The 26490-nt window shown below is 38.1% G+C and overlaps 1 protein-coding gene, 1 long non-coding RNA gene and 1 pseudogene across 2 annotated transcripts in view; 2 read left to right on the top strand and 1 right to left on the bottom strand.

The window, feature by feature from the left end:
* MAP3K1 (mitogen-activated protein kinase kinase kinase 1) overlaps nt 1-14136 on the top strand; it is an 81664-nt gene extending 67528 nt beyond the window's left edge. Inside the window, exons 13-20 of the mRNA XM_035291546.3 lie at nt 154-343; nt 654-1935; nt 2585-2737; nt 3684-3846; nt 4951-5082; nt 6830-6972; nt 7666-7797; nt 11515-14136. Of these exons, the coding sequence (XP_035147437.3) occupies nt 154-343; nt 654-1935; nt 2585-2737; nt 3684-3846; nt 4951-5082; nt 6830-6972; nt 7666-7797; nt 11515-11664 (2345 nt within the window). The 3' untranslated portion in view covers nt 11665-14136. The remainder of the gene's footprint in view (nt 1-153; nt 344-653; nt 1936-2584; nt 2738-3683; nt 3847-4950; nt 5083-6829; nt 6973-7665; nt 7798-11514) is intronic.
* On the bottom strand, nt 9727-24968 carry LOC144581456 (uncharacterized). The gene is made up of 3 exons (XR_013532307.1): nt 24825-24968; nt 18266-18328; nt 9727-9924 (listed from the first exon to the last, which is right to left on the bottom strand). It is a non-coding gene; the product is annotated as an uncharacterized LOC144581456 (long non-coding RNA).
* On the top strand, nt 19007-19592 carry LOC100389132 (26S proteasome regulatory subunit 4 pseudogene; annotated as a pseudogene).
* Nucleotides 24969-26490: the final 1522 nt, after the last annotated feature.

Below are 26490 nucleotides of genomic sequence, written 5' to 3'. Positions count from 1 at the left end.
CATTGTGTTACAGTTAAATATGTGAATTAATCTGAGAGAGAAATTCTTTAAAATAGTTGAGAACATTTTTGTTGGCTTTATACCATTTATGTCTTGTTTTAGATTTTAATATCACTATTTTTTAATCATTTATTTTTACTCTCCTTTTTGTAGGATCCATTGGTATTGGTGGTGTTGATTATGTCTTAAATTGTATTCTTGGAAACCAAACTGAATCAAACAACTGGCAAGAACTCCTTGGCCGCCTTTGTCTTATAGACAGACTGTTGTTGGAATTTCCTGCTGAATTTTATCCTCATATTGTCAGTACTGATGTTTCACAAGCTGAGCCTGTTGAAATCAGGTAATTTTTCTTCTGAAAATGTATTACTTGTATCTTCCTACCCTTCCTGCATGCTCCTCAAGAATGACACATTTTAGATTTATGAAAGACTCAGAAACTACAGAGCATAAGTAGGCTGCTGATAATTTAATATTTGGTTGACATATGAAACCCTGAAGTCTAAGGTGTTTAATTTAAAATTTATAGATACTTTATGCTGAAATGGTTTTTGAAGTATATATACATCCTGTAAATTACTACCATTTTTTAAGTTTCCATGTACTTTTCAGTAATCAGAACTTACATGGTAATGAATGTTTTTTTCTTTCAGGTATAAGAAGCTGCTGTCCCTCTTAACCTTTGCTTTACAGTCCATTGATAATTCTCACTCAATGGTTGGTAAACTTTCCAGAAGGATCTACTTGAGTTCTGCAAGAATGGTCACTGCAGTACCCCATGTGTTTTCAAAACTGTTAGAAATGCTGAGTGTTTCCAGTTCCACTCACTTCACCAGGATGCGTCGCCGTTTGATGGCTATTGCAGATGAGGTGGAAATTGCTGAAGCCATCGAGTTGGGCGTAGAAGACAATTTGGATAGTCAACAGGATGGCTTTTTGCAGGCATCTGTCCCCAGCAACTATCCAGAAACCACAGAGAACAGTTCCCCTGAGTGTACAATCCATTTAGACAAAACTGGAAAAGGATTATGTGCTACAAAATTGAGTGCCAGTTCAGAGAACATTTCTGACAGACTGGCCAGCATTTCACTAGGACCTCCTAGTTCAACAACAACAGAGCAACCAAAGCCAATGGTTCAAACAAAAGGCAGACCCCACAGTCAGTGTTTGAACTCCTCTCCTTTATCTCATCATTCCCAATTAATGTTCCCAGCCTTGTCAACCCCTTCTTCTTCAGCCCCATCTGTACCAGCTGGCACTGCAACAGATGTCTCTAAGCATAGACTTCAGGGATTCGTTCCCTGCAAAATACCTTCTGCATCTCCTCAAACACAGCGCAAGTTTTCTCTACAATTCCAGAGAAACTGTCCTGAAAACAAAGACTCAGATAAACTTTCCCCAGTCTTTACTCAGTCAAGACCCTTGCCCTCCAGTAACATACACAGGCCAAAGCCATCTCGACCTACCCCAGGTAATACAAGTAAACAGGGAGATCCCTCAAAAAATAGCATGACACTTGATCTGAACAGTAGTTCCAAATGTGATGACAGCTTTGGCTGTAGCAGCAATAGTAGTAATGCTGTTATACCCAGTGATGAGACAGTGTTCACCCCAGTAGAGGAGAAATGCAGATTAGATGTCAATACAGAGCTCAACTCCAGTATTGAGGACCTTCTTGAAGCATCTATGCCTTCAAGTGATACAACAGTAACTTTTAAGTCAGAAGTTGCTGTCCTGTCTCCTGAAAAGGCTGAAAATGATGATACCTACAAAGATGATGTGAATCATAATCAGAAGTGCAAAGAAAAGATGGAAGCTGAAGAAGAAGAAGCTTTAGCAATTGCCATGGCAATGTCAGCGTCTCAGGATGCCCTCCCCATAGTTCCTCAGCTGCAGGTTGAAAATGGAGAAGATATCATCATTATTCAACAGGATGTAAGTATAGATTCTTTAAGAGGTTACTTGGGGCTGGGCAGTGACTCACACCTGTAATTCCAGCACTTTGGGAGGCTGAGGTGGAAGGATTGCCTGAGCACAGGAGTTTGAGACCAGCCTGGGTGACAAAGCAAGACCCTGTCTCTACAAAAAATTGTTTTAAAAATTAGCCAGTCATTATAGTGCATGCCTGGTGTCCCAGCTACTCCGGAGGCTGAGGTGGGAGGGTCACTTGAACTTGGGAATTTGAGGCTGCAGTGAGCTGTGATTACACCACTGTACTCCAGCCTAAATGACAGAGCAAGAAACTCTCAAAAAGAGTTTCCCTGGACCATGCTGAAATCTAATTCAGAAATGTTGCTTCTAACATGAGTTAATCATTGCAAACAGGTCTTTCGATGTAAAATTATTAATTACACAACAACAACATTTTAGCAATACTTCTTGCCTATATAAAAGGCATTTCTAGTTAATTCTATAATGGTGATCATTTTTGCATTTGACATTGGTCACCAGTAATTTCCATTCAGAGGTCACATTTATAGGTGGTTTGGGAGGCCAAACTGAACAAGAATAATATCTTGCCAGACTAATTTCCCAAAATCTTACTCCTTTAACAGTAAAAAGATTGCTTTCATTTAATATGTAGACACCAGAGACTCTACCAGGACATACCAAAGCAAAACAACCATATAGAGAAGACACTGAATGGCTGAAAGGTCAGCAGATAGGCCTTGGAGCATTTTCTTCTTGTTACCAGGCTCAAGATGTGGGAACTGGAACTTTAATGGCTGTTAAACAGGTAAATATATAGCGAGCATATAAATGAAATCATGAAATGAAGCATATTCAATAAAAAGAACAAAAAATATGTCTACATGTGTGTGTACTTTAGTTCTTTAAAGTTTGAGAAACTTGAATTTCAAAGTAGATGTTTCCAAAGTACCAGAAACATCATGAATTCTGTTATTAAAAGTTGAGGCTGGGCGCAGTGGCTCACGCCTCTAATGCCAGCACTTTGGGAGGCTGAGGGTGGTTGCATCATTTGAGGTCAGGAGTTCAGGACCAGTCTGGCCAACATGGTGAAACCCTGCCTCTATTAACAGTACAAAAATTGGCCAGGCATGGTGGTGGGCGCCTGTAGTCACAGCTACTCAGAAGGCTGAGGCAGGAGAATCGCTTGAACCTGCGAGGTGGAGGTTGCATTGGGCCAAGATTGCACACTGTCCTCTAGCCTCAGTGACAGAGCAAGACTCCTCCTCAAATAAAATAAATAAAAGTTGAAGTATGATTATTGTAAAACTACAGTATCAAGATGGCCTTAAAAATGTTTTTTGGTTTTGCTTTTTGTAGGTATTAGAAGTGTGGTTTTCAGGTACTTCTTTCAGCTGTGTACTGATGGAGTGCCATCTTGGGGTTTCATTGGTTTACTTTTTATAATGAGCATACTTATCCTAACTCTCATTTTTAAATCATGTTGATTTTTCCATATTTGAGCTTTTCTCATTTTTACTCTGAGACTACTGGAATATTGACTGTATCCCAGCATTTTTATCATTTTTCTGATGTTTACTGCTGCTTAAGCTAGATTCTTAATGTTTAAAAGAGTTTTTTTTTTTTTAAGTACGCTGCATCCATGAGCATAAATGCCATCTAATATATATGCTAGTTTGCATTTGTTCATTTGAGATCAGATTGCTGGGGAAAATATGCAGAACTTTGTGAACATGTTTATTTGATTGAAACAGGTGACGTATGTCAGGAACACATCTTCTGAGCAAGAAGAAGTGGTAGAAGCATTAAGAGAAGAGATAAGAATGATGAGCCATCTGAATCATCCAAACATTATTAGGATGTTGGGAGCCACGTGTGAGAAGAGCAATTACAATCTCTTCATCGAATGGATGGCAGGTATGTTAATATTTTTAATTACAAATATTAGTACATGGATTTAACTTTCTCCAATTAAATTTAGGAAAAGCTGGTTTAATTAGCATTTATTTTTATCAAATATGTTGGGTTGGTTTCTAAAGACAAATCACCCCTAATATATTTTATGAACCACAAATACTTTGTTTTGTCTTTCATTTAATATAAATGAAATATTAACTACCTCTACCTTTAAAATTTTTCCAGTGTGTTTTTAAATGATTGTGTAGCCTTTTTTTTTTAAATACCTGATATATATAAGATCTATATATTTCCAGGTGGCCATGATAAACTGGACAGATGAGGAAGTGTTTTAACATAATATAAAAACAAAATTAACATATAACTTGAAAACTTATTACAAGTAAACTAGCATGGAAGAAGCCTAAAGTTGAACCTTGTCATCTGCTGAAATAAATGAAGACTGAGTTTTATTTTGTATTATAAAATGTATACAATAAAATGAATGACCTGATGTGCTGAGCAGATTAAGTATTTGGTTTAACCTCTTAAATTTGGTTGTGTGTTTAAGAGTGCATTTCTGTTTACCAGGCAGTTCTTAAGTATGTTATCTGTTGTTGGTCTTCATAAAGATTTACACTGCAGTAGATAGGTTGACTTATAAACACTTTTAAAAGAGGCTAGATATGTGACATGTTCAGGTCAGAGCTAGTAGATGGTACGATATGAAGCCTAACTCTTCTGTTCCTCCTCCATTTAGCATTCTCCGTCTGGTAAATAATGTTAATATTGTATACTTTAGTCATTATTAAAGTAGTTTTATATATTTTTAGAAGACAGAGAAGTGAATTGTACATTTCAGAAATAGTTTCATCCAAAATTGTTAACTTTTACAGCTTTCTGAAATCTTGACCCTTCAGTAAACTAGTTCCCTGAGGATCCATGAAAAAGTCTCCTAATTAATAGGTCTTTGAGATGTTACAGGAATATGTTAGTTTTGAAGTGTTTTTCTTCTGTTTCAGATGTGAATGTGAATTCATGCAGTGAAAACTTTAGAGACAAAAGTGTAATAAATACTTCCAATTCTGGCTTAAGTTTATGATAATTATTTCTATTGTCTTATAGGGGGATCTGTGGCTCATTTGCTGAGTAAATATGGAGCTTTCAAAGAATCAGTAGTTATTAACTATACTGAACAGTTACTTCGTGGCCTTTCATATCTCCATGAAAACCAAATCATTCACAGAGATGTCAAAGGTAGGAATTCTTTTCATTATTATCTCGTGACAATAAAAAATTTAATGTAACTTTATAATTTTGGGCCAGGTGAAGTGGCTCACACCTGTAATTCCAGTAATTGGGTAGACCAAGGCAAGCAGATTACTTAAGGTCAGGAGTTCAAGACCACCCTGGCCAACATGGTGAAACCCCGTCCCTACTAAAAGTACAAAAATTAACAGGGTGAAGTGGTGCATGCCTGTATTCCTGGCTGTTTGGGAGGCTGAGGCAGGACAGTGGCTTCAACCCAGAAGGCAGAGGTTGTAGTGAGCTGAGATCATACCACTTCACTCCAGCCTGGATGACAGAGCAAGACTCTGTCTCAAAAAAAGAAAAAATGGACCTTTGTTAATAGTTTCTAACTATCGGATTTTTTTTTCTTCTGAGTAATTCAGAATATTAGAAGTGAAAGAAGCCTCAGAGGTCATTTAATCTGCCTTCTTCATTTACTCTAAAAGTATATTGAATACAAGAGAGCCTGTGCCTTTTCTTCTTTTTTTTGAGACGGAGTCTCACTCTGTTGACAGGCTGGAGTGCAGTGGTGCAATCTCGGCTCACTGCAACCTCTGCCTCCTGGGTTCAAGGTTCTCCTCCCTCAGCCAAGTAGCTGGAGTCCCATGCACCACCACACCCAGCTAATTGTTGTATTTTTTTTAGTAGAGCTGGGATTTCATCATATTGGCCAGGATGGTCTTGATCTCTTAACCTCATGATCCAGCCACCTGTGGCACAAAGAATGCAGTGCAGGTCTCCAGATTCACTTTCTTGGCCTCCTGCTACACTGACTCCCACAAAGTTCCTTTTCCTGGTTTTATTTAGAATAATTGGGGTATTGGGATACCATAAACTTCTTTTAAGAAAAATGCCTTCAAATCTTTTGTAGTTACCTTCTTTTTCTTTTCCTTTTCTTTTTTTTTTGAGACAGGGTCTCTGTTGCTCAGGATGGAGTGCAGTGTTGCAAACCTGGCTCACTGTAACATTTTCTTCCTGGCCTCATGCCATCCTCTCACCTCAGCCTCCCGAGTAGCTAGGACTACTGGTGTGCACCACCATGCCTGGCTAATTTTTTATATTTTTTGTAGAGATGGGGTTTTGCCATGTTGCCTCCAGACTGATCTTGAACTCCTGGGCTCAAGCAGTCCTCTCGCCTCAGCCTCCCACAGTGCTGAGATTACAGGCACAAGCCACTGTGCCTGGCTTCAGTTTATTTTTCTCAAGGAAATTTGGTTTTCTATCATCAATTTTTTTAGCTAGTATTTGACATAATGTATTGAAGTAATTTTATAACTTTTTTTATTAAGCTGTAATTATGAGTGCAGTGCATATGCTTTGAATTGGTCTAGATCAGTATGTTTCAGTAAAACTGTCTTCAAATGTAAATTAGGCTAAAATGTAAATTTTGGAGAAAGATTTTTGTTGGAAACCATATTAAAGGTTTTCAACACTTATTCTTTAAAGTTTCACTTAATCTCTTTTTTTATCTCCTTGTGCTTTAATACTTGTTTTTCAGACTTTCCCTTTGAGGCTTTAGATTTTACTTAAGCTAAAGAGAGCCGTGTACCTTTAGCAAGAATGAAGTGAAAGGAATAGAGAATAACTGTCTGAACCTCTGACACATAGTTCACTTCTTTCTTTCATCATTGTCCTATTTCATTAGTATTTTCTATATTTTTAACGTGTTCTTTCATTTTTAACATACAAGGTCATTTGCTGTGTTTGTTGACAGGTGCCAATTTACTAATTGACAGCACTGGTCAGAGACTAAGAATTGCAGATTTTGGAGCTGCAGCCAGGTTGGCATCAAAAGGAACTGGTGCAGGAGAGTTTCAGGGACAGTTACTGGGGACAATTGCGTTTATGGCACCTGAGGTGAGAAGCAGCTTTGAGTATGATGAAAAAAAGTATTTTGGAGTTGTGTGTGACAGCATTATACTAAATTATCTTGCAGTAGTATTCAGTATATAGTTGCCAATTAGAAGTCCATGGCCCTTAAAATATTGTTTTAATAATAATATCTTTCATTTCAGACCCTTACTCCCAACCTTTCTTTGTCTTGACAAAATTTAAAAAATAGCTTTTAATAGATTTGCTTAAGGGCTGTTCCTAAGAAAGAATTTTGGGGTAATTTATAGCAGTTGATTTGTAGTAAACTCAAAGTGTACATAACAGAACTTTTTAAAAATGCTGTCTCTCTATTCTGAAAGGAGATGAGCACATAGAGAGGCAGGTCCTGTTAGTAGTGGAAGAAGTTTAAGTGTTGTTCTTCCAATTGTTGTATTTATATGTAGTAATGATTTATTGTCTTCTTGCCCTACCATTTGCTAAGAGCAAAATTCTGTGACGTGACTCTGCTTCAGAATCTCACAATTCTCCAAAATAGTTTTGTGCTACCTGGAAAATTAAGCTCATTTATGAAATAAATTAGATATTAGGTAATTCACATAATTGCTGTTTGTACCAGTTTTATCCCTAAAGTGAAAAAAGTATCATCTATAACTACAAAATGGCCTTCTCTTTTTCAAATGAGTCATATTTCCACATTAAAACTCTGATTTATTTTAGGTACTAAGAGGTCAACAGTATGGAAGGAGCTGTGATGTATGGAGTGTTGGCTGTGCTATTATAGAAATGGCTTGTGCAAAACCACCATGGAATGCAGAAAAACACTCCAATCATCTTGCTTTGATATTTAAGGTAATTGTGGGATAAAAATTACTTCTTTGTGCTAAAAGGAGTACAGCAGAATTTGGCAGGAGGCAAATTCTGATGGGTTCTCCCTAACAATCTAGCATGAAGGTAAATAAATAGTCTGTATATTTATTCAGAGAGCGTTTGATATACAATTTTTTAATTTTAAGATGGTGTGAAAGCAATACAAATTCAGTAAAAACCATATGTTGAATTTCAATTTTTTTCTGAGCCGGCAATATGTGGTATGATATATACTCTGATGATGCCAGGCAGTGGCAGTGAGCCACAGCTCCCAGTCAGCCACACAATCACGAGAGGAAACAACCAATACTCTATAGTGTACTATGCTGTTAGATGATTTTGCTGAACAGTAGGCTAATGTAGGTATTACAAGCACATTTGAAGTAGGCCAGACTAAGCTATAATGTTTGGTAGGTTAGGTGTATTAACTGCATTTTCAACTTATGGTATCATCAGCTTAAAAGGGGTTTATCATGACATAACTTCAGCATAAGTGGAAGAGTGTCTGTGTATGTGTATATTTCTAGGAGTTGGTGTTGTCAATAGTGTTATCAATGTTAGTGACATAGTCACTTCTTGTTATGCTGTAAACACTTAATTAGCAAATACTATAACAGTACTAGAAGAAATATGTAGTGCATATATTTATATGTGTGTGTATACACACACACATCCATCACTTTAAAAAGGTGAGATTCGGCCAGACGCAGTGGCTTACACCTGTAATCCCAGCACTTTGGGGAGGCAAAGGTGGGTGGATTATGAGGTCAGGAGTTCAAGATCAGCCTGGGCAATATGGTGAAGCCCCGTCTCTTCTAAAAATACAAAAATTAGCCAGGCATGATGGCAGGCACCTGTAATCCCAGCTACTTGGGAGGCTGAGCCAGAGAATTGCTTGAACCCAGGAGGCAGAGGTTGCAGTGAGCCAAGATCATGCCATTGTACTCCAGACTGGGCAACAATGAGACTCCATCTCAAAAAAAAAATGAAATTCTTCATGAATTTTACATAATTCAAAAATTTTTTAATCTAATTTACTATTTTCTTTTTGTTTATTTTTTGTTTTGTTTTTGAGACAGAGTCTTGCAGTCTTTGCTCACTGCAACCTCCGCTTCCCTAGTTCAGGTGATTCTCCTGCCTCAGCCTCCCAGGTAGCTGGGACTACAGGCACACACCACCACGCCCAGCTAATTTTTGTATTTATAGTAGAGATGGAGTTTCACCACATTGGCCAGGCTGATCTTGAACTCCTGACCTCAAGTGATCTGCCCACCTCAGCCTCCCAAAGTATTGGGATTACAGGCATGAGCCACTGCACCTGGCCTAATTCACACCCAAGTCAGTTCAGTTACTAAATCCTGTTCTACCTACCTTTTCATAACTCACAGATCCACTCTCTGCTTTTCCACCATAGAATAGGTAATGGTTGACATTTTTAGTAGACTTTTCAGTAGACATGAGATAGTTGAAATAATGGGCTTTGGAGTCACCCTGACATAGTTTTAAACCCTTAATGGCCTTGTGATCATAGGGAAATTATTTTTTGTGTCTACCCTCCATTTTCTCATATGTAAAACTGCTGCAAGAATCCTATGAAGCACATACTTCATAGGATTACCATGAAGATAAACAAAATTATGCCTAGGCCTTAGTCACTCAACCTACACAGTCAACTCCACCTGTCATCACCTCCTCCAGTCCTCCCCACACTTACTATAACCTCCTAAGTCACCTCTCTGACAATACCTGTTTTGTATTATTACCTCATTTCCTCTATTCTTTCGGACTTCCCATGTCCCTTTTCCACATGGATCAAATTCTTAATCGCTTTAAGGCCCATATCTCTGCTCCTCCTGCTTGGGCACCCCCTTCTTACTGCTTCCACAGATTCTGTAGCATTTTAGTACATACTTGTTTCTGACACTTTGTTTCTTGTATCCTAGTTAAGTTCCTATATTGCTTCCTTTTTCAAATTAAGTCTCCTTGAGGTCCATTCACATCTGCTTCATTTTTTTCCTTCCAGAGTCTTAAATAGAAGTTGCTCGATAAATACTCATAACTAGGATCAATTTGAAAGTTTGATGTCATTTTCAGAGTTTTGGTGAGCCCCTGGAAACAAATGGAAATGATTTTAAAATTGGCACCATTCATATTTTAACAGATTTCATTGCATTCTCCTTCATAGATAGAGTTTAAAGAGAATTGTACTATAATATTTTCCGTTTTCTTAACTTGGAGTAAATACTTTGAGGTCTTTGGAAGCACCCCAAAGAGACAGAAAAACGGCTTTCTCAAACACTTACATACCTGTTTATGGTAGTAAAAATTGCTGTAGCACATTTTTTTAAGAGAACGATTTGGCAATATCCAAATCCAAATTTGGATTTTGGCAAAATCCCAAAAAAAATAAGTGCCAGAATTTAAATGCACTTATTCTTTGACTCAGCTATGCCCATTGTTAGGGATTTACTCTAGATTACCTCTAGAAGTACCAAGTGCCAAGTTCAGGATTATTCACTCTACTCAAGAAAGTAATTAAATTATCCACACAATGTAAAACTATATAGAAATTAAATAAATTTAGTATAAAGCTGTTGGTGTTTAGAAAGTGCTACAAGATACATTAATAAGTGAAAAGAGCAAGATACATAAAGTGATCCTGGCCAGGCACAGTGGCTCATGCCTGTGATCTCAGCACTTTGGGGGGCTGAAGTGAGAACATAACTTGAGCCCAGGAGTTGGAGACCAGCCTGGGCATAGCAAGACCCTGTCTCTACAAAAAAAGAAAAAAAATTAGCTGAGCATAGTAGCACCTGCCTGTGCTCCCAGGTACTCAGGAGGCTATGAGGTGGAAGGATCGTTTGAGCCCAGGAGGTCAAAGCTGCAATGAGCCATGTTCACACCACTGCACTTCACCTTGGGTGACAGTGAGAGAGAACCTGTCTCGAAATTAAGTTTTCTCTTTTGTAGACATTTTAGAAAATCTAAAGTCTGTGAGATATATTGGCCTTTTTTTCTCCACATACACAAAAAAACCAAAAACACAAATCGTCAGAAGTAAGTGGTTACATTTGGGGAAAAGGAAAAGGGATTTCATTTTTTGTTTTGTATTTTCCCTTTTTGTGGTGTCTAAGATGTGTATGTATCAGCTGAGTATATCTTCATATAGCATCACAGACCTTATAGGATTTTTCTTTATATTACTTTGCATTTTTTAACCCAAAGCATTTATGAAATTATTGGGGTAGGGAAAGGAAAGAGTTTTCTTGTGATTAGGAGTGGGTAGGTGGGTTTAAAGTATTCAGACGTAAAATTTATTGAAAAGTCATTCTTCATAATGCATTTGATACTAAGAATTTGTCCAACATTGAAGGAAAAAAATCAATGCAGTTGTGTTTTCTGTGTACTAAATTGGCTATTCAGGTTTAGTCTTTCTTAATCTAAATAGCTGTCTATGCTGAAGAAATAGAAAATGTGCAATAAGAACAAACCATCTTTGTGGCCGAATATGAAAACAGAATTCATAGGAGTGAATACTTTCTCTACCTGAACATTGATAACAGAAAGTCCTCCCACTTCTGCTTCAGTTCCTCTCTGTTCAGGATATGAATATAAGGATGATGAGGTATATGCACATGTGTTTCTGTATCAGAAGTTCCAGTTGTGCAAAGCTTTAACACTCTGGCTCTTTCTCCACAGATTGCTAGTGCAACTACTGCTCCATCGATCCCATCACATCTGTCTCCCGGTTTACGAGATGTGGCTCTTCGTTGTTTAGAACTTCAACCTCAGGACAGACCTCCATCAAGAGAGCTACTGAAGCATCCAGTCTTTCGTACTACATGGTAGCCAATTACACAAATCACCTACAGTAGAAACAGGATGCTCAACAAGAGAAAAAAAACTTGTGGGGTACCACATCGATATTCTACTGGCCATGATGCCACTGAACAGCTATGAACAGGGCCAGTGGGGAACCCTTACCTAAGTATGTGATTGACAAATCATGATCTGTACCTAAGCTCAGTATGCAAAAGCCCGCAACTAGTGCAGAAACTGTAAACCGTGCCTTTCAAAGAACTGGCCCTACGTGAACAGGAAAACAAGTTTGCATGACTAAATGGCAGAAGCATAATTTTATTTTTTTGGAGCACTTTTTCAGCAATATTAGCAGCTGAGGGGCTCAGGATCTATTTTAATATTTCAATTATTCTTCCATTTCATATAGTGATCACAAGCAGGGGGTTCTGCAATTCCGTTCAAATTTTTTGTCACTGGCTGTAAAATCAGTATCTGCCTCTTTTAGGTCAGCGTATGCTATGAGTAGCAGTACATACATATATTTTTAAAAGTTGATAACTTCTTTATGACTCATAGTTGGCCTTTATTTTTAAATACTTGGACAATTGTGGCTCATTGTGCATTTTACTGTTGGCCCATTCATTTCGTTTTTGGAAATTATGGTTCTGTATTTTCATTTTTACAATTATTTTTGTTTAATATTCAGGGAAAGGTGATCTTTTCAAACCAGAAAAAAAAAAAACTAGATATGAACTAGAGTTCATTAAATATCTTGCTATTGTAAAAGTTTTTTAAAGTACAGACTTAATTTTGTTTTTTAAATTGGAATACAATAAAGTGCTACCTACATTTACAGTCACCACTCTTATTACTGTGCAGGTAAAATATAAGTTAACTAAAAATTAACTGTTCTCTGTGATGAAGCTCACAACCAAGATCAAGATTACCTTAAAATATATTTGATTTTTTAGATGTTTTGGTTTCTTTTGTCAAACTGTAGGACATTTCACAACATTTAAAGTCTTACTCTGCATGTAACAATCCATTCTCCTTTACCAGTGGTAATAACATATAGCTGCCATTTTCCTTTTACCATGCATCATCTCTTTACAGTAGGCCTAGCAGATCTTTTTTTTTTTTTTTACAAAAATTAATTTAATTACTCAACTACCAGTCAGTAATGTTTTTAAACAATACATTTGCTTGGAACTTGGAAAATGTGTTCAGAAAGAAAAGTGAAACTGAATTTCGCTTATACACTAATTCCTTGGATTTTGCACAGTTATCTAACAGTTTTAGTCTGGAGTTAAATTCAGATGCATGGAATCTTGAAGGAAAATGGTAGCTTTTTAATCTTTTTGTGTATGTGTGAGTCTTTTAAATCAAGTACTGATTATTAAATACGACTTTGAGATTTTTAGTTTTAACTCTTCAGAAGCCAGTGTGAAATAGAATTGGTTATTCTCAAAGACTCAGGATAAACTAAATAAGCTATATAGAGTACATTTAAAATGTACAACACAAATTGGAAATAAAATAAGTTACAAGATAAGTTTACAGGGATATATTGCTTATAATTTTTAAAAGGCAATTTTTTTATGTGAATGTTTCTTAGTGAAATTTTACATTCCTTTGTTTTGGAAGATTGGCGATATTTGAAGAGTTAAAAATAGTACAGAAATGTGAAGTTTGGTAGCTCTAAATGTATTGTACTTGACTTTCTTTTTTGTTTTTTTTTTTTTTTTGACTACTTAGAATTTTCACAATTCTAATAAGATTGTTTCCAAGTCTCTCATGTGCAAGCTTTAAAGGATGCACTCTTGCCATTTTATGTACTGGAAGATCATTGGTCAGATGAATACTGTGTCTGACAGAAACGTAAACTGTATAAACTGAGGAACCTCAGCTAATCAGTATTACTTTGTAGATCACCATGCCCACCACATTTCAAACTCAAACTATCTGTAGATGTCAAAATCCATTGTGTTTGAGTTTGTTTGCAGTTCCCTCAGCTTGCTGGTAATTGTGGTGTTTTGTCTTTTGTTTTGTTTTCAATGCAAATGTGATGTAATGTTCTTATTTTCTTTGGATCAAAGCTGGACTGGAAATTGTATCATGTAATTATTTTTGTGTTCTTAATGTTATTTGGTACTCAAGTTGTAAATAACGTCTACTACTGTTTATTCCAGTTTCTACTACCTCAGGTGTCCTATAGATTTTTCTTCTACCAAAGTTCACTTTCACAATGAAATTATATTTGCTGTGTGACTATGATTCCTAAGATTTCCAGGGCTTAAGGGCTAACTTCTATTAGCACCTTACTGTGTAAGCAAATGTTACAAAAAAAAAAAAGGAAAAAAAATCTCTGGGTTAAGAAAATTTGGCTTAAATGTATCCTTTGTTATTTTAAATATATTGAGATATTTTAATTAAAATTTTTACCCCATTGAACCAATTTTATAGTATTTGTACCTATTTTGATGTTTTTGTCTTTATAGTAAATAAAAGTTTTTAAACAAATGTTACTTTTATTTATTTTGGAATAATTTCATACTTATATAAAAGTTACAAGAATACCACAGAGAACTTCTGTATACCCTTCACACAAAGACCCCAGTCAGGTTTCACCAGGTGCCTATTTATGTCCTTTATTGCAAGACAATCCAAACCAGGATCACGAGTTGCTCTCAGTTGTCATGTTTCTTCAGTCTCATTCAATCCAGGGCCATTCCTTAGTTCTTCCTTGACCTTAATGGCCTTACTTTTTTAAAAAATTTCAGATTATTGTTTTACAGCAGCCCCTCAAATTGAGTTTGTCTGATGCTGCCTGTTGATTCGATTCAGAGTATGCACTTTTTGCAGGAATGTCACAGAGGTGATAGAGTGCTTCTCTTGGTGTATCATGTCAGGAGGCACAGAGGTGGTTTGTCCCATCACTAGTGATAACTGTGATAGTAACACTATAGTTGCTTTTTTATAATTAATATCCACCTTTATAATTAAAAGTATTCTTTGGGGGCAATATTTGAGACTACATAAGTATAATGTTTCTTGCCCAATTTTAACACTCTGCTCTTAGCTTTTTTGATTGAATATATTACTCTGATGGTTGCCAAATGGTGATCTAGTTCCTTCACTTTTGTCTTTGCAGTATTTTGCTGCAAAGAAGAGCTTTCCCTTCTATTTATCTATTTCCCTCCCATTTATTTATCATGTATTATCATACATTTGTTCAACTTGTTGCAGATTTGCTCAGTGAGAATGTCTGAGACCTAGATTCTCTATTGTAGGCAACCTACCATTATTCTTTGAACACTTCCATACTTTGAGCCCTATCTTGTGTGATGTTAGGGCCAGCCATTTTCCCAAAGAGCCCTGATTCCTTTGATGGAGAATGGTATTTTAAAACCAAGATCTAGCTGCTAAATAAGCAGCTGTTACTGGGTGTCAACTGCTGCTTGGTAGAACTATAGAATACATATATATGAATACACAGTTTGGCACACACTTGCAAAATATGCATACGTATACCTACATACATACACATAAAAACCATGAGCCCAAACCAACCTTCCAATTGCAATCCAACACCAACAGGGCTCTTTCAAGCTTTCCCTCTTTCCAAATTTGTAACTTCCTTCTTAGGCAGTGAGAATCATGGCTCCGATTATTCCCAATATAATGACTTACTTGATTAATTCTTCCCCACCTCCCTCCCCCATGTAACCAATCTCTGTGCAAGATGGTTAATGTTGCTGAGTTCAGAAGCCATTCTGTTCCTCTACATTGGTTTCAAGTTTCTGTATAATTTGATTTTTTTTTTTTTTTTTTTTTTAGAGACAGAGTCTCGCTCTGTTGCCCAGGCTGAAGTGCACTGGCATAATCTCAACTCACTACAGCCTCCATCTCCCAGTTCGAAGGATTCTCCTGTCTCAGCCTCCCGAGTAGCTGGGAATACAGGAGGACACCACCATGCCTGGCTAATTTCTGTATTTTTAGTAGCAACGAGGTTTCACCATGTTGGCCAGGCTGGTCTCGAACTCCTGATCTCAGGTGAACCACCCGCCTCAGCCTCCCTAAGTATAATTTGATTTTAAATGTACATCTTTTAAATAGGTTCTGGATATTTTTGCAAAGGGTACATTTCTGTCACTTCAGAAAAATATTAACTTGAAGAAAAGTTTTTGCTTCAGATGAATAGAATCAGTTCTATTGCTCCTTAGTGTTATTTAAATGATACTGATAATTTTAAAAAATGACAGTCTTCAGGTCAGAATCCAGAAAAATGTTGGGGTATTGTGCTCATATGGAAATGCTGATCCTTGCATTTATGAGCTGATATAAGTCATCAGATAAAACAGTGACAAACGGAAACTTACACAAATTGCTGTCTTTCTATGTCATGACATGGTTTGTCCGTTTTAAATTATGCTATAAGCATAAATGCCAGGTTAAGTTGGCATAAAGGAAAGGATGGGCCTCTTAAAGTAGGTAATGATGGATGTGGTGACTACAGGACCTGAGATACAACCTGGGTTAAGTCTGGTTCTGCCACTTAGCTGCTATGTAACCCCCATTTTGACTTTCTGAACCTCCATTTCTGCATCTATAAAATGAAAGTGAGTGTTGTGAGAAGAACCTATTTAAATGGCCTAGAATAGTACCTGACATGTAGTGAATGCACAATATGTGTTTTTATGAATGAATGACCAACAGGTCACAGACTCAAAACACCAATGGGACTAGATCCCCAGGAAGGCTTGTGGCAAACCTAAGAGTTTGCGTCAATTTCATGTACAAGGGAGGCCATATTTACCATGTCAGAATGAAAGCCCCGTATTGTCAAATCCTCTAAATTTTCAAGAAAAGCTGGAAATCTGGACATTAGGTGCAATTTCCTGATGTTTAAACATTAAAAACTAATTTAAATCCTTATTAAGAACTGTAAACAAAATTCCTTGGACTGGCCTGTGGCTGACTACCTTTTGACCTCTGACCTGTGTCCAGGCTTAGAAAACAAAAGTAGAAAATTAGAGGGGAATCTCAGCTCTGGGAAATTGGATGTAAGACTTTTGTCGTCTTCTCTTTTTTTGAGACGAAGTCAGTCTCTCTCTTGCCAGGCTGGAATGCAGTGGCATGATCTCAGCTCACAGCAACCTCTGACTCCCCGGATCAAGCGATTCTCCTGCCTCAGCCTTTCAAGTAGCTGGGATAACAGGCACACGCTACTATGGCCGGCTAAATTTTTTGTATTTTTAGTAGAGACAGTTTCACCATGTTGGCCAGGATGGTCTCAATCACCTGACCTCATGATCTGTCTGCCTCGGCCCCCCAAAGTCCTGGGATTATCGGTGTGAGCCACCGTGCCTAGCCAAAACTTTTGTCTTCTAAGATATGAAATGAACAACATTGGAGATGCTGATTACAGATGCTAGAGAGCTTACCTCTTAAGAGAAAATTAATATATTAACTGTACCCACTAATGTGAAATGCTTACCACTACAGCTCAAGTATCATGCTACAAAATATTAATATGCATATGTAGCATTCAAATATGCTGTCAGTGTTAGAATTAACTTTGTAGGTTTTCTTTTGCAATAGATAACTGTGCAAAATCTGTTACCAAAAGAACTCTATCAATGATTGAAGCCAATTTCATTAGTTAGTATGCAACCTGACATCTCTATACCTCATGCCGCATGGCTCTCAGTTTTAGCTTTTATCAGATCTATAGAAGTAAAACTAGCCTAAGCTGAAATGGCAAGGACAAATCCTTCATGCCCCAAAATTCTTTTTCCCACAATGCTGAGATTCCTATTAGAGTTTATTTTTGAGATAACTAAGTGACCACTGCCCTTAAGTTCAATTTGCTTAATAAGATTTCTCAACACCTATGTAGACATACTGAGAGGATGAGGATTGTAGCTAGAGTGAAATGGAGAGAAAGGATAGGAGGAGAAATAGAGATGGGGAGATACAGAAAAATGTTTGGCAGAGAGTGGCATGACTATATTTGTATGTTAGAAAGAGCACCCTTGCAGCGTCTTGAAGAAAAGTTGCATGGGGCAATACAAAAGGCAGGGAGAAAGTCAAAAGGCAATTGCAGTATCCAGATGAGAAATTATGAGGGCCTAGGTAAAGGTAGCATTATGGGAATGAGGAGGAGAGATGAATCTGAGTGATATTAAACAGCAGAAGTGAAAGACTGGAGAAATGATCTTGGAGGAAGGGTATGAGGAGGATGGAGAATAACATCAAGGATGTGTCTGCTATCCAGGCTTGGTCACCTGTGTGAATGCTGATGCCATTACTCATACAAGGAAATCACAGGTGGAGAACATAGGAGGACAAAATGTGCTTTGGACATGTTAAATTTGCGTTGCCTGGAGGATATCCAAGTAGAAGTTTCCAGTAATATTGTATATGCACATCAGTACCTCCAGAGATACTTCCGTTGCAAATAATAAATATGGAAGCTATCGACATATAAATGGTAATTAAAGCCACTGATATGTCATGTAGGGTTGTACTCAGGGGACTAGATCCCCAGGTCTAGTGACTGAACTACAGAGTATACAAATGAGAGAAAGTAAGCAGGTCAGGGCCAGTGTATTAGGCCCAGGGTGCCATCGATGTTGTCATGCTTTACCTTTCCACTTCACTCTTCTTAGCATGAGGCTTTTAACCTCAGGCTCCAACTCTGGTCTCCAATCTACAATCAGGGAAAGAAAAAGGAGAATCAAAAGGTATTGCCTATATCAGGAAGACACAAACTTTCCTAAAAATCCTTAGGAAATTTTCACTCACATCTCATTTGGCTAGAACTCCCTAGCTGTAAGGAAGTCTGAGAAGAATGGACATCAAGCAGGCAACTTTCTAACATCTACCACAATGAGTGACAAGGCTAATGGGAAGAATACTCAAGAGAATTCTTGTTCAGTGAGAAAATACAACCAAGACCAGAGCCCCGATGAACACCAAGATTTAAGGCATAGACAAGAAGCAGAATAGATAAAGGAGACAAGAGCTCATCTTCAGAAACTAGAAATGCACAGGGTCAGGGAAAGCAAAAGAGGGGAATGTTTTAAAGAAAACTCAATGATTTTAAAAGCCACAAACATCAGGTAGGATAAGAACTGAAGTCTCAGAAGGTGAATGGCAAGGAGCATTCCAGTGAAGCAGACTGGAAGAAAACAAGATCGCAGCTGGGCAAGCATGGTCATGGAGATGATGTGCATAACCTACTTTATGCCAAGGCAAGATGGGTCAAAGAGTGGTAGTCATGGTCCTGGAGGTAGCAAGAAGGATGACAAGGAGAAGAAACTAGAGTGGAGAAAAAGAAGAAAACCTATGCCAATATTGGCGGCGGTGGGGGAGGGGGTTGGACAATTCAGGAAATTAAGGACTCTGTGGAGCTTCCTCTCACCCATCCTGAATATTACAAAGAAATGGGTATAAAGCCTCCCAAGAGGATCATTCTCCACAGTCCACCTGGCACAGGTAAAACCTTGTTAGCCAAAGCAGTAGCAAACTAAACCTCAGCCACTTTCTTGAGAGTGCTTGGCTCTGAACTCATCCAGAAGTACCGAGGTGATGGGCCCAAACTCATATGGGAACTGTTTCAAGTTGCTGAAGGACATGCACCATCCATCCTGTTTATTGATAGAATTGACGCCATTGGGATAAAAAGATATGACTCAAATTCTTGTGGTGAGAGAGAAATTCAGCGAACAATATTGGAACGGGAACTGTTGAGCTAGTTGGACAGATTTGATTGTAGGGGAGATGTGAAAGTTACGGCCACAAACCAAATGGAAACTTTGGATCCAGTGCTTATCAGACCAGGCTGCATTGACAGGAAGATCGAGTTCCCCCTGCCTGATAAAAAGACTAAGAAGCCCATCTTTCAGATTCACACAAGCAGTATGACCCTGGTCTGTCTAGGAGCGAAAGTGAAGGGAGTAACATGGAAATAATGTTTGGCCTATTATGCAACATCCAGAAGAGGGCAGCAGAGTAAAACTTTTCTTTAATACGCCCTGACTGACAGCTATCTGAAAATCAAAGGTTATCTTTCTCAGGAACAGAGCAGAAATCTCAGTGTTCCCCTTAGAATACTGAAAAACTCCAAACAATCACTAAAAGCTCCATTTCTGCATTCTAAAACATAGACTCAATGTTTATCTATTGCGTAACATGGTGTTCCTAGTCCCAGTCTACAACAAAAAGAAAGGCTGTAGCAAAATACTTGATGCCCTTTTCCGGTCTCTCATTCTCAGAACCACTCTGCTATCAGCTGGCAGGGCCATCCATCCATCCATCCATCTATATGTACCCATGCATCTATCCATCCATGCATCCTGCCAACCACTGCTCCTCTTAGCTTTTCAAACTCTATTTCCAGCTAGTACTCTGCTTAAGAGCATCCAGTGACTATCTACATACCTCAAATGTCAGTATTTTGTAATGGTCTGACCTTACCCTGCCTAAATCTTTATTTCCTACTATCCCTGAGGCAAAATTTCTGTTCTCCTCCTTTCATTACATTCCAGCTCTCTGAATCCATTGTGTTTGACCCCACCTCTGCACCTTTTCTTATACCAGTGGTTTTCAAACTTTTTGTTCTCAGAGCAGTCAAGAAGTGCTGCCACAGAATCTTCCAGTTGATTCTCAAGACTGCCAAAACCAGCTGGTGTACTACACACCTATATGGATAGGGCATGCTGCACAGCATAGTCCTGATAGATTGGTATATTTATTACATTTTTTTTGCAGTTGATGGCAGTAAAGTGGCCAGAGGAAAAGGTAGCTTTTGCTAATTTATACAAAGACTAGCAGAGACCATTTTATCCTCCTTTTTATGCAATATTTTAGGTCCTGCAGCACAAAATTATTTAAAATACTTTCTAATTTCATCAATATGTAACATACTACTATAATTCATTAACTACAACATTCAATGAAATGTCACATATTTTCCTTCTCAAAATTTTGAATAACACCATGTAGTTCTAATGCTCAATTCCCCAGATATTTTTGTCTTCAGACCCCATTACACATTTTTTTTTAGACAGAATCTTGCTCTGTCACCAGGCTGGAGTGCAGTGGCCCAATCTTGGCTCACTGCAACTTCCGGCTCCTGAGTAGCTGGGATTACAAGCACTCACCACCATGCCTGGCTAATTTTTTGTATTTTTAGTAGAGACGGGATTTTACCACGTTGGCCAGGCTGGTCTTGATCTCTTGACCTCATGATCCACCTGTCTCAGCCTCCCAAAATGCTGGGATTACAGGCATGAGCCACTGCGCCCAGCCCAGACCCCATTACACTTTTTAAAATTATCAGGAGCACCCAAGGACCTTTTGTTCATGTGGCTAATAGCTGCTATTTACTGTATCAATAGTAAAATTGATAAATACATAAAAATCTATTAATTCACATAAACAAAAATAAAAGCAGAGAAAAAATATATTAATTCACTAGAAATAAAACCTATTACATGTTAAATCAGATAACATATCTTTATGAAAAATAGCTATACTTCATCCCTGAAAAAATAGAATGGCATATTTTATATTTTTCCAAATCTATATAATTTTTTCTTTTGAGAGGGAGTCTCACTCTGTCACCCAGACTAGAGTGCAGTGGCACCATCTTGAGGTCAAGAGTCTCGAACTCTTGACCTCAAGTAATTCACCCACCTCAGCCTCCCAAAGTGCTGGGATTACAGGCATGAGCCACTGTGCCTGGCCAAATCTATATAATTTCTAACTTAATTTTGACCTCACAGAGCCAGGTCACATTTGAAAATTGCTGGCTTCTGTTATCCCTTCCACTTCTCTTCTACTTCTTTCTTCTTGAAGTACTCACCAACTCCAGGAAATCACACTGAAATTTTACTGTAATTAATATTTAATTTTTAGAAATTATATGTTTTCCCAAATAGACTGTAATATTTTGAAGTTAAACCTAAGCATACAGTTGTCAATGAATAAATATTTGCCAGTTATGTTACCCACATTAGATTACATAGCTATTCAAATACCCTACAGAATATCCGCCATCTCTAAATATTATCTCTCTTCCAGCACAGAATTGTGAAAAGTTGTGCCTGCTACCTCCTCTGTCCCCTGACACCCAATACACACACACACACACACACACACACACACATACAATTTCCTTCTCTGTGTTAGATCATTCCCATCAACACACAAACACACTATAAGATCTTTTATCTTACCAAATTCTTCTCTACCTTTGGCTCCATTTCTCTTTCGTTCTTTCCATAAAATTTACCAAAAGAGACACACACACTTGTTTCCCATTCCTCGCCTCACATTTGCTTCTCAACATACTCAAACACACTGAAACCTATCACCAAAACTGCTTTTGACCAAGTTATTAGGGGGTCTGCATTTTTTGACAGGTGACTTCATGATCATTGCTCAATCTGTGTTCTTTACCATCCCCTTTTTCTTCCTGGTGATCTCATCCAGTGCTCTGGATGAAGACTCTATTACCAACTATGACTTTGGAGCTCCAGATGTGAGAATATTCAACTAGTTACTTGACATTTCTTGGAGGCATTTCGAAACTTCACCTTCCCATATCCAATCCATCAGCAAGTCCTGTGAGTTCCTCCAAAATAGTCCTAATCCATCCACCCTCTGGTCCAAGCTACCATCGTCTCTGCCTGAACTATTTTATTTGCCTCCTAACTGGCCTTCCCAGTGTGGTGATCACCACATAATATTCAAAGTGATCTTTTTAAAACATGAATTAGATCCTGTCACTCTCCTGCTTAAAACCCTCCAGTGGTTTCCCATTACTCTAAGAATCCCAACTCCTCCAGGACTTGGCCTCTTCTCATTCTCCCTGACTTCATCTTTCCTTTTTTTTTTACTTACCATGTCCCATAACCCTTTTTTCTTGCTTGAACATGTCAAGCTCCTCCCTACTCATGCTTGCCCATTTGCATTGCAATAAGGAATACCTCAGGCTGAGTAATTTATAAAGAAAAGAGGTTTATTTTGCCTCAGTTCTGCCAGCTGTATGAGAAGTGTGGTGCTGGCATCTTCTCCTGGTGAGGCCTCAGGAAGCTTCAAATCCTGGCTGCAGGCAAAGGGGAGCTGGTATATCACATACACAGAGAGGACATGCCAGGCTTTTTCAACAACCAGCTCTCACATGAACTCACACAGCAAGAATTCACTCATTGCCATGAGGACACAACCAAGCCATATGTGAGGGAGCCACCCTCATGACCCAAACCCCTCCCACCTAGGCCCATCTCCAACACTGGAGGTCATACTTTAACATGATGAGATTTAGAGGGGAAAAAATCCTCAAACCATATCACACCTCAAGTGCCTTTGCATTTCCTATTGGGAGATGCTTCCTCTTGAGAGGTATCTCCCCATGGATATTTTCAAGTTTGTTGCCTTCTTATCACTTAGGTCTCAGCCTTTCATGTCATCACCCTATCAAAAATTGCTACCCCTAATCCCACATCATGTGACCCACATAAAGAGAGTGGGGTCCCAGCAGGAAACAGATAACACAAGCAAATTAAGACAATTTGAAAAGAATTGTGTAACAGCATGGACAGAATACAAGGAGACTATAAGGAGATCGTACAGAATCATGGAGCTGGCAATGATGGAGTGCTGTTACCATCCATAGGCATGAATGAAACCCAGAAACACAGAAGACTACATGGAGAGGACCTCTGGTTGAGATATAGCCAGTACACGGAGACCAGCACCTCACTCTCCTCTCTTCCTGCAGTTTCCTGCCAGTGCTCTCCACTGGTCGAATCCACTTGGACACAGGAAGACAAGGGACCTTGTTGATGTGCAAGCCAGTAAATCCCCCAGGGTGTGGACAGTGGATCTAGAAAGGCTACATGGCTACATTAGATATCCAGTCTACTGTCTTCTCTTTATCCTGCCTTATTTTCTTCAAGGCATTAATCACTGTCTGACATTATTTATGTGTTTACTTAGTATCTGTCTCCTGCATAGAGCTCAGGACACAGTAGGAGTTCAATAAATTATTAAAAAATCAAATTCACCTCGTTTTGAACTCTGGAAGTCACAATCTGCCCAGGGATACATGCCCTATTTGTAGATACTGAAGACACTGATGTTAAAGATTATTTTACCAGCCAGGTACAGTGCCTCATGCCCGTAATCTAGTACTTTGGGAGACCAAGGTAGAAGGACTGACTGAGTTCAGGAGTTCAAGACCAGCCTGGGAAACATAGTGAGACCTATCTCTACAAAATTAAAAACTAAAAACTTAGCCAGGCATGGTGGTGTGTGTCTGTAATCCCAGCTACCTGGGGAGGATAAGAAGGGAGGACTGCTTGAACCCAAGAGTTAGAGGCTGCAGTGAGCTATACCCTGTCTCAAAGAAGTACATTTTTCCTACTCAGTAATTTTGTGATTTATAGCATAAATGGGCTTTAAATGGAAAACCACAATACATACATTCTTATCTTCAATTAGGTAGAATATTTGGGGGAACTGGAAACAACAGGAAGTGGGAAAAAGAGTCAGAAGAAGAGGGTAATTTTGGATAGCAGCACATCTCCCTGCCCATTATGGTGAATCTTTTGCTTGCCATATGTGATATCAAACTGTCTGCCAATTTGTCATTCTTCATTCATCTGTATTTAAAATGTTATATAAATCATTAAAGACACAGATGGTGTCTTTAATTTGATTTAAAGGACACTATGAACCAATGACCCTACTTTTTATAGAACACGAAACCCAACAACTACAGAATACACATTCCTTTCAACTGAACATGGTATATTCACCAAGATAGAGTGCATGCTGGAACATAAAACAAGTCAATAATTTAAAAGAACTGAAATCATTCACATTTTCTGACCACAATAGAATTAAACAGAACACCAGTTACAATAAGATATCTAGAAATCCCAAATATTTGAAAATTAAAAACACATTTCTAAATATTTCATGAATTAAAAACATAAATCACAAAGAAATTTTAAAAAAACATTTTGTACTAGATGATAATGAAAATACAATGTATCAGAATTCCTGAGATTTGGCTACAGTAATGCTTGGAAGGATATTTATAACTTTAGATGCTTCTATTAGAAATGAAGGAAAGACTAAAATCAGTGACCTAATATTCTATTCTAAGAAACTAAAGAGAAAAATAAACCCACCATAGTAGAAAACATAATAAAGATAAGAACAGGCTGGTTATGGTGATTCATGCTTGTAATTCCAATGACTTGGGAGGCATAGGCAGGTGGGTCACTTGATGACAGGAATTCAAGACCAGTTCAGGCAACATAGAGATTCCATCTCTAAAAATAAAAAGAAGAAAAAAAGATAAGAACAGAAACCAACAAAATGAAAAATAAGCAGGGAAAATTAGTAAAGTCAAAAGCTTTATCTTTGAAGATTGACAAATCTTTTCAAACTTCGAAAACTGACAAATTCAATTACACTGATTAAGAAGAGAACACAAATATCAGGAATGAAAGTGGGTTACTACAACAGATCATACAGACATTAAAAAGCCAGTAAGACAGTATTTATGAACTTTATACCAAAATATTTGACAACTTAGACAAAATCAACAACTTTCTTGTATGCCACTCAACACATCCTGGAACTGAATTGACTCAGTTTAGCAAGTCAGGTAAATCTAGATTAGACCAAATTATCAAACACAGTCTGAGAGAAAAGCCTCTAGAGTTTGCTAACATTCTATATGATATGAATGAAATAGAGACATTGGTAGATACTCTATTTCTTTAGAATAGAACAAATTAGTCCCACAGCTACTGGCATTTGGCTGAATTTTTTTTTTTTTTTTTTTTTTTTAGACTGCGCCTCACTCTGTCACCCCGGTTGGAGTGCAGTGGCGTGATCTCGACTTACTGCAACCTCCACCTCCCGGGTTCAAGCGATTTTCATGCCTCAAGCCTCCTGAGTAGCTGGGACTACAGGCGTGCACTGCCACGCCAGGCTAATTTTTAGTTTTTATTTTTTGTAGACACAGGGTTTCGCCATGTTGACCAGGATAGTCCCGAACTCCTGACCTCAGGTGATCCACCCGCTTCAGCCTCCCAAAGTGCTGGGATTACAGGTGTGAGCCATCACGACTGGCCTTGGCTGAATTTTTATTAGATCTGAGCCATTCAATTTCAACTTCACATTCAACCTCACAGGCAAAGAATAAAGGAAATGATACCAACATATTTATCTATCAATAAACACTTGGTGATTTGAATGTGATTAAGAGATTCCTATAGTTTGCCCCCTTTAAAACCGAACTTTGTCCAAACCTGTTCCAAATATGTGTGTGTGCGTGTGTATGCATATGTGTGTTCGGGAGGAGCAGTTGGAAAGATCCTTTTAAATTTCATCTATAGAGGGACTACGTCACACCTCATCCTATGAGATCAACATTATCCTAAATTCCAAAGCCAGATTAAGACACTAACGCTAGAAGAAAACTATGGAACAATATCTCTCATGAAAACACAGATGCAAAACGTCTAAATAAAACTGCCAAATTGAATTCAAGAACATATTAAAAGGACAAAATAATCTCTGGTTGCTTGGGAGACTGGGGAGGGGATGGATCCCTACCTTGGTTGTGGTGTCGATAACCTATCAAACTGTTTACTTTAAATATGTGCAGTTTATTGTATCCCAACCATACCTCAATAAAGCTGTTTTTCAGAAACATTGCCCATATAGTTTTGCCTTTGAGTGGTGGGGAGAATGAAGAGAAAAACGAGTGAAAACAGGACATCATCACATTTTGTTCTTAAGCCCAAACTAGTAACTTTGGGAACACGGGTTCAAGCTGGAGAA

Source organism: Callithrix jacchus, chromosome 2 (genome assembly GCF_049354715.1).
Source record: "Callithrix jacchus isolate 240 chromosome 2, calJac240_pri, whole genome shotgun sequence".
In the NCBI taxonomy this organism is placed as follows: Eukaryota; Metazoa; Chordata; class Mammalia; order Primates; family Cebidae; genus Callithrix; species Callithrix jacchus.
Note: the sequence above shows the minus strand (reverse complement) of the source record. Positions and strands in the feature narration are given on the sequence as shown.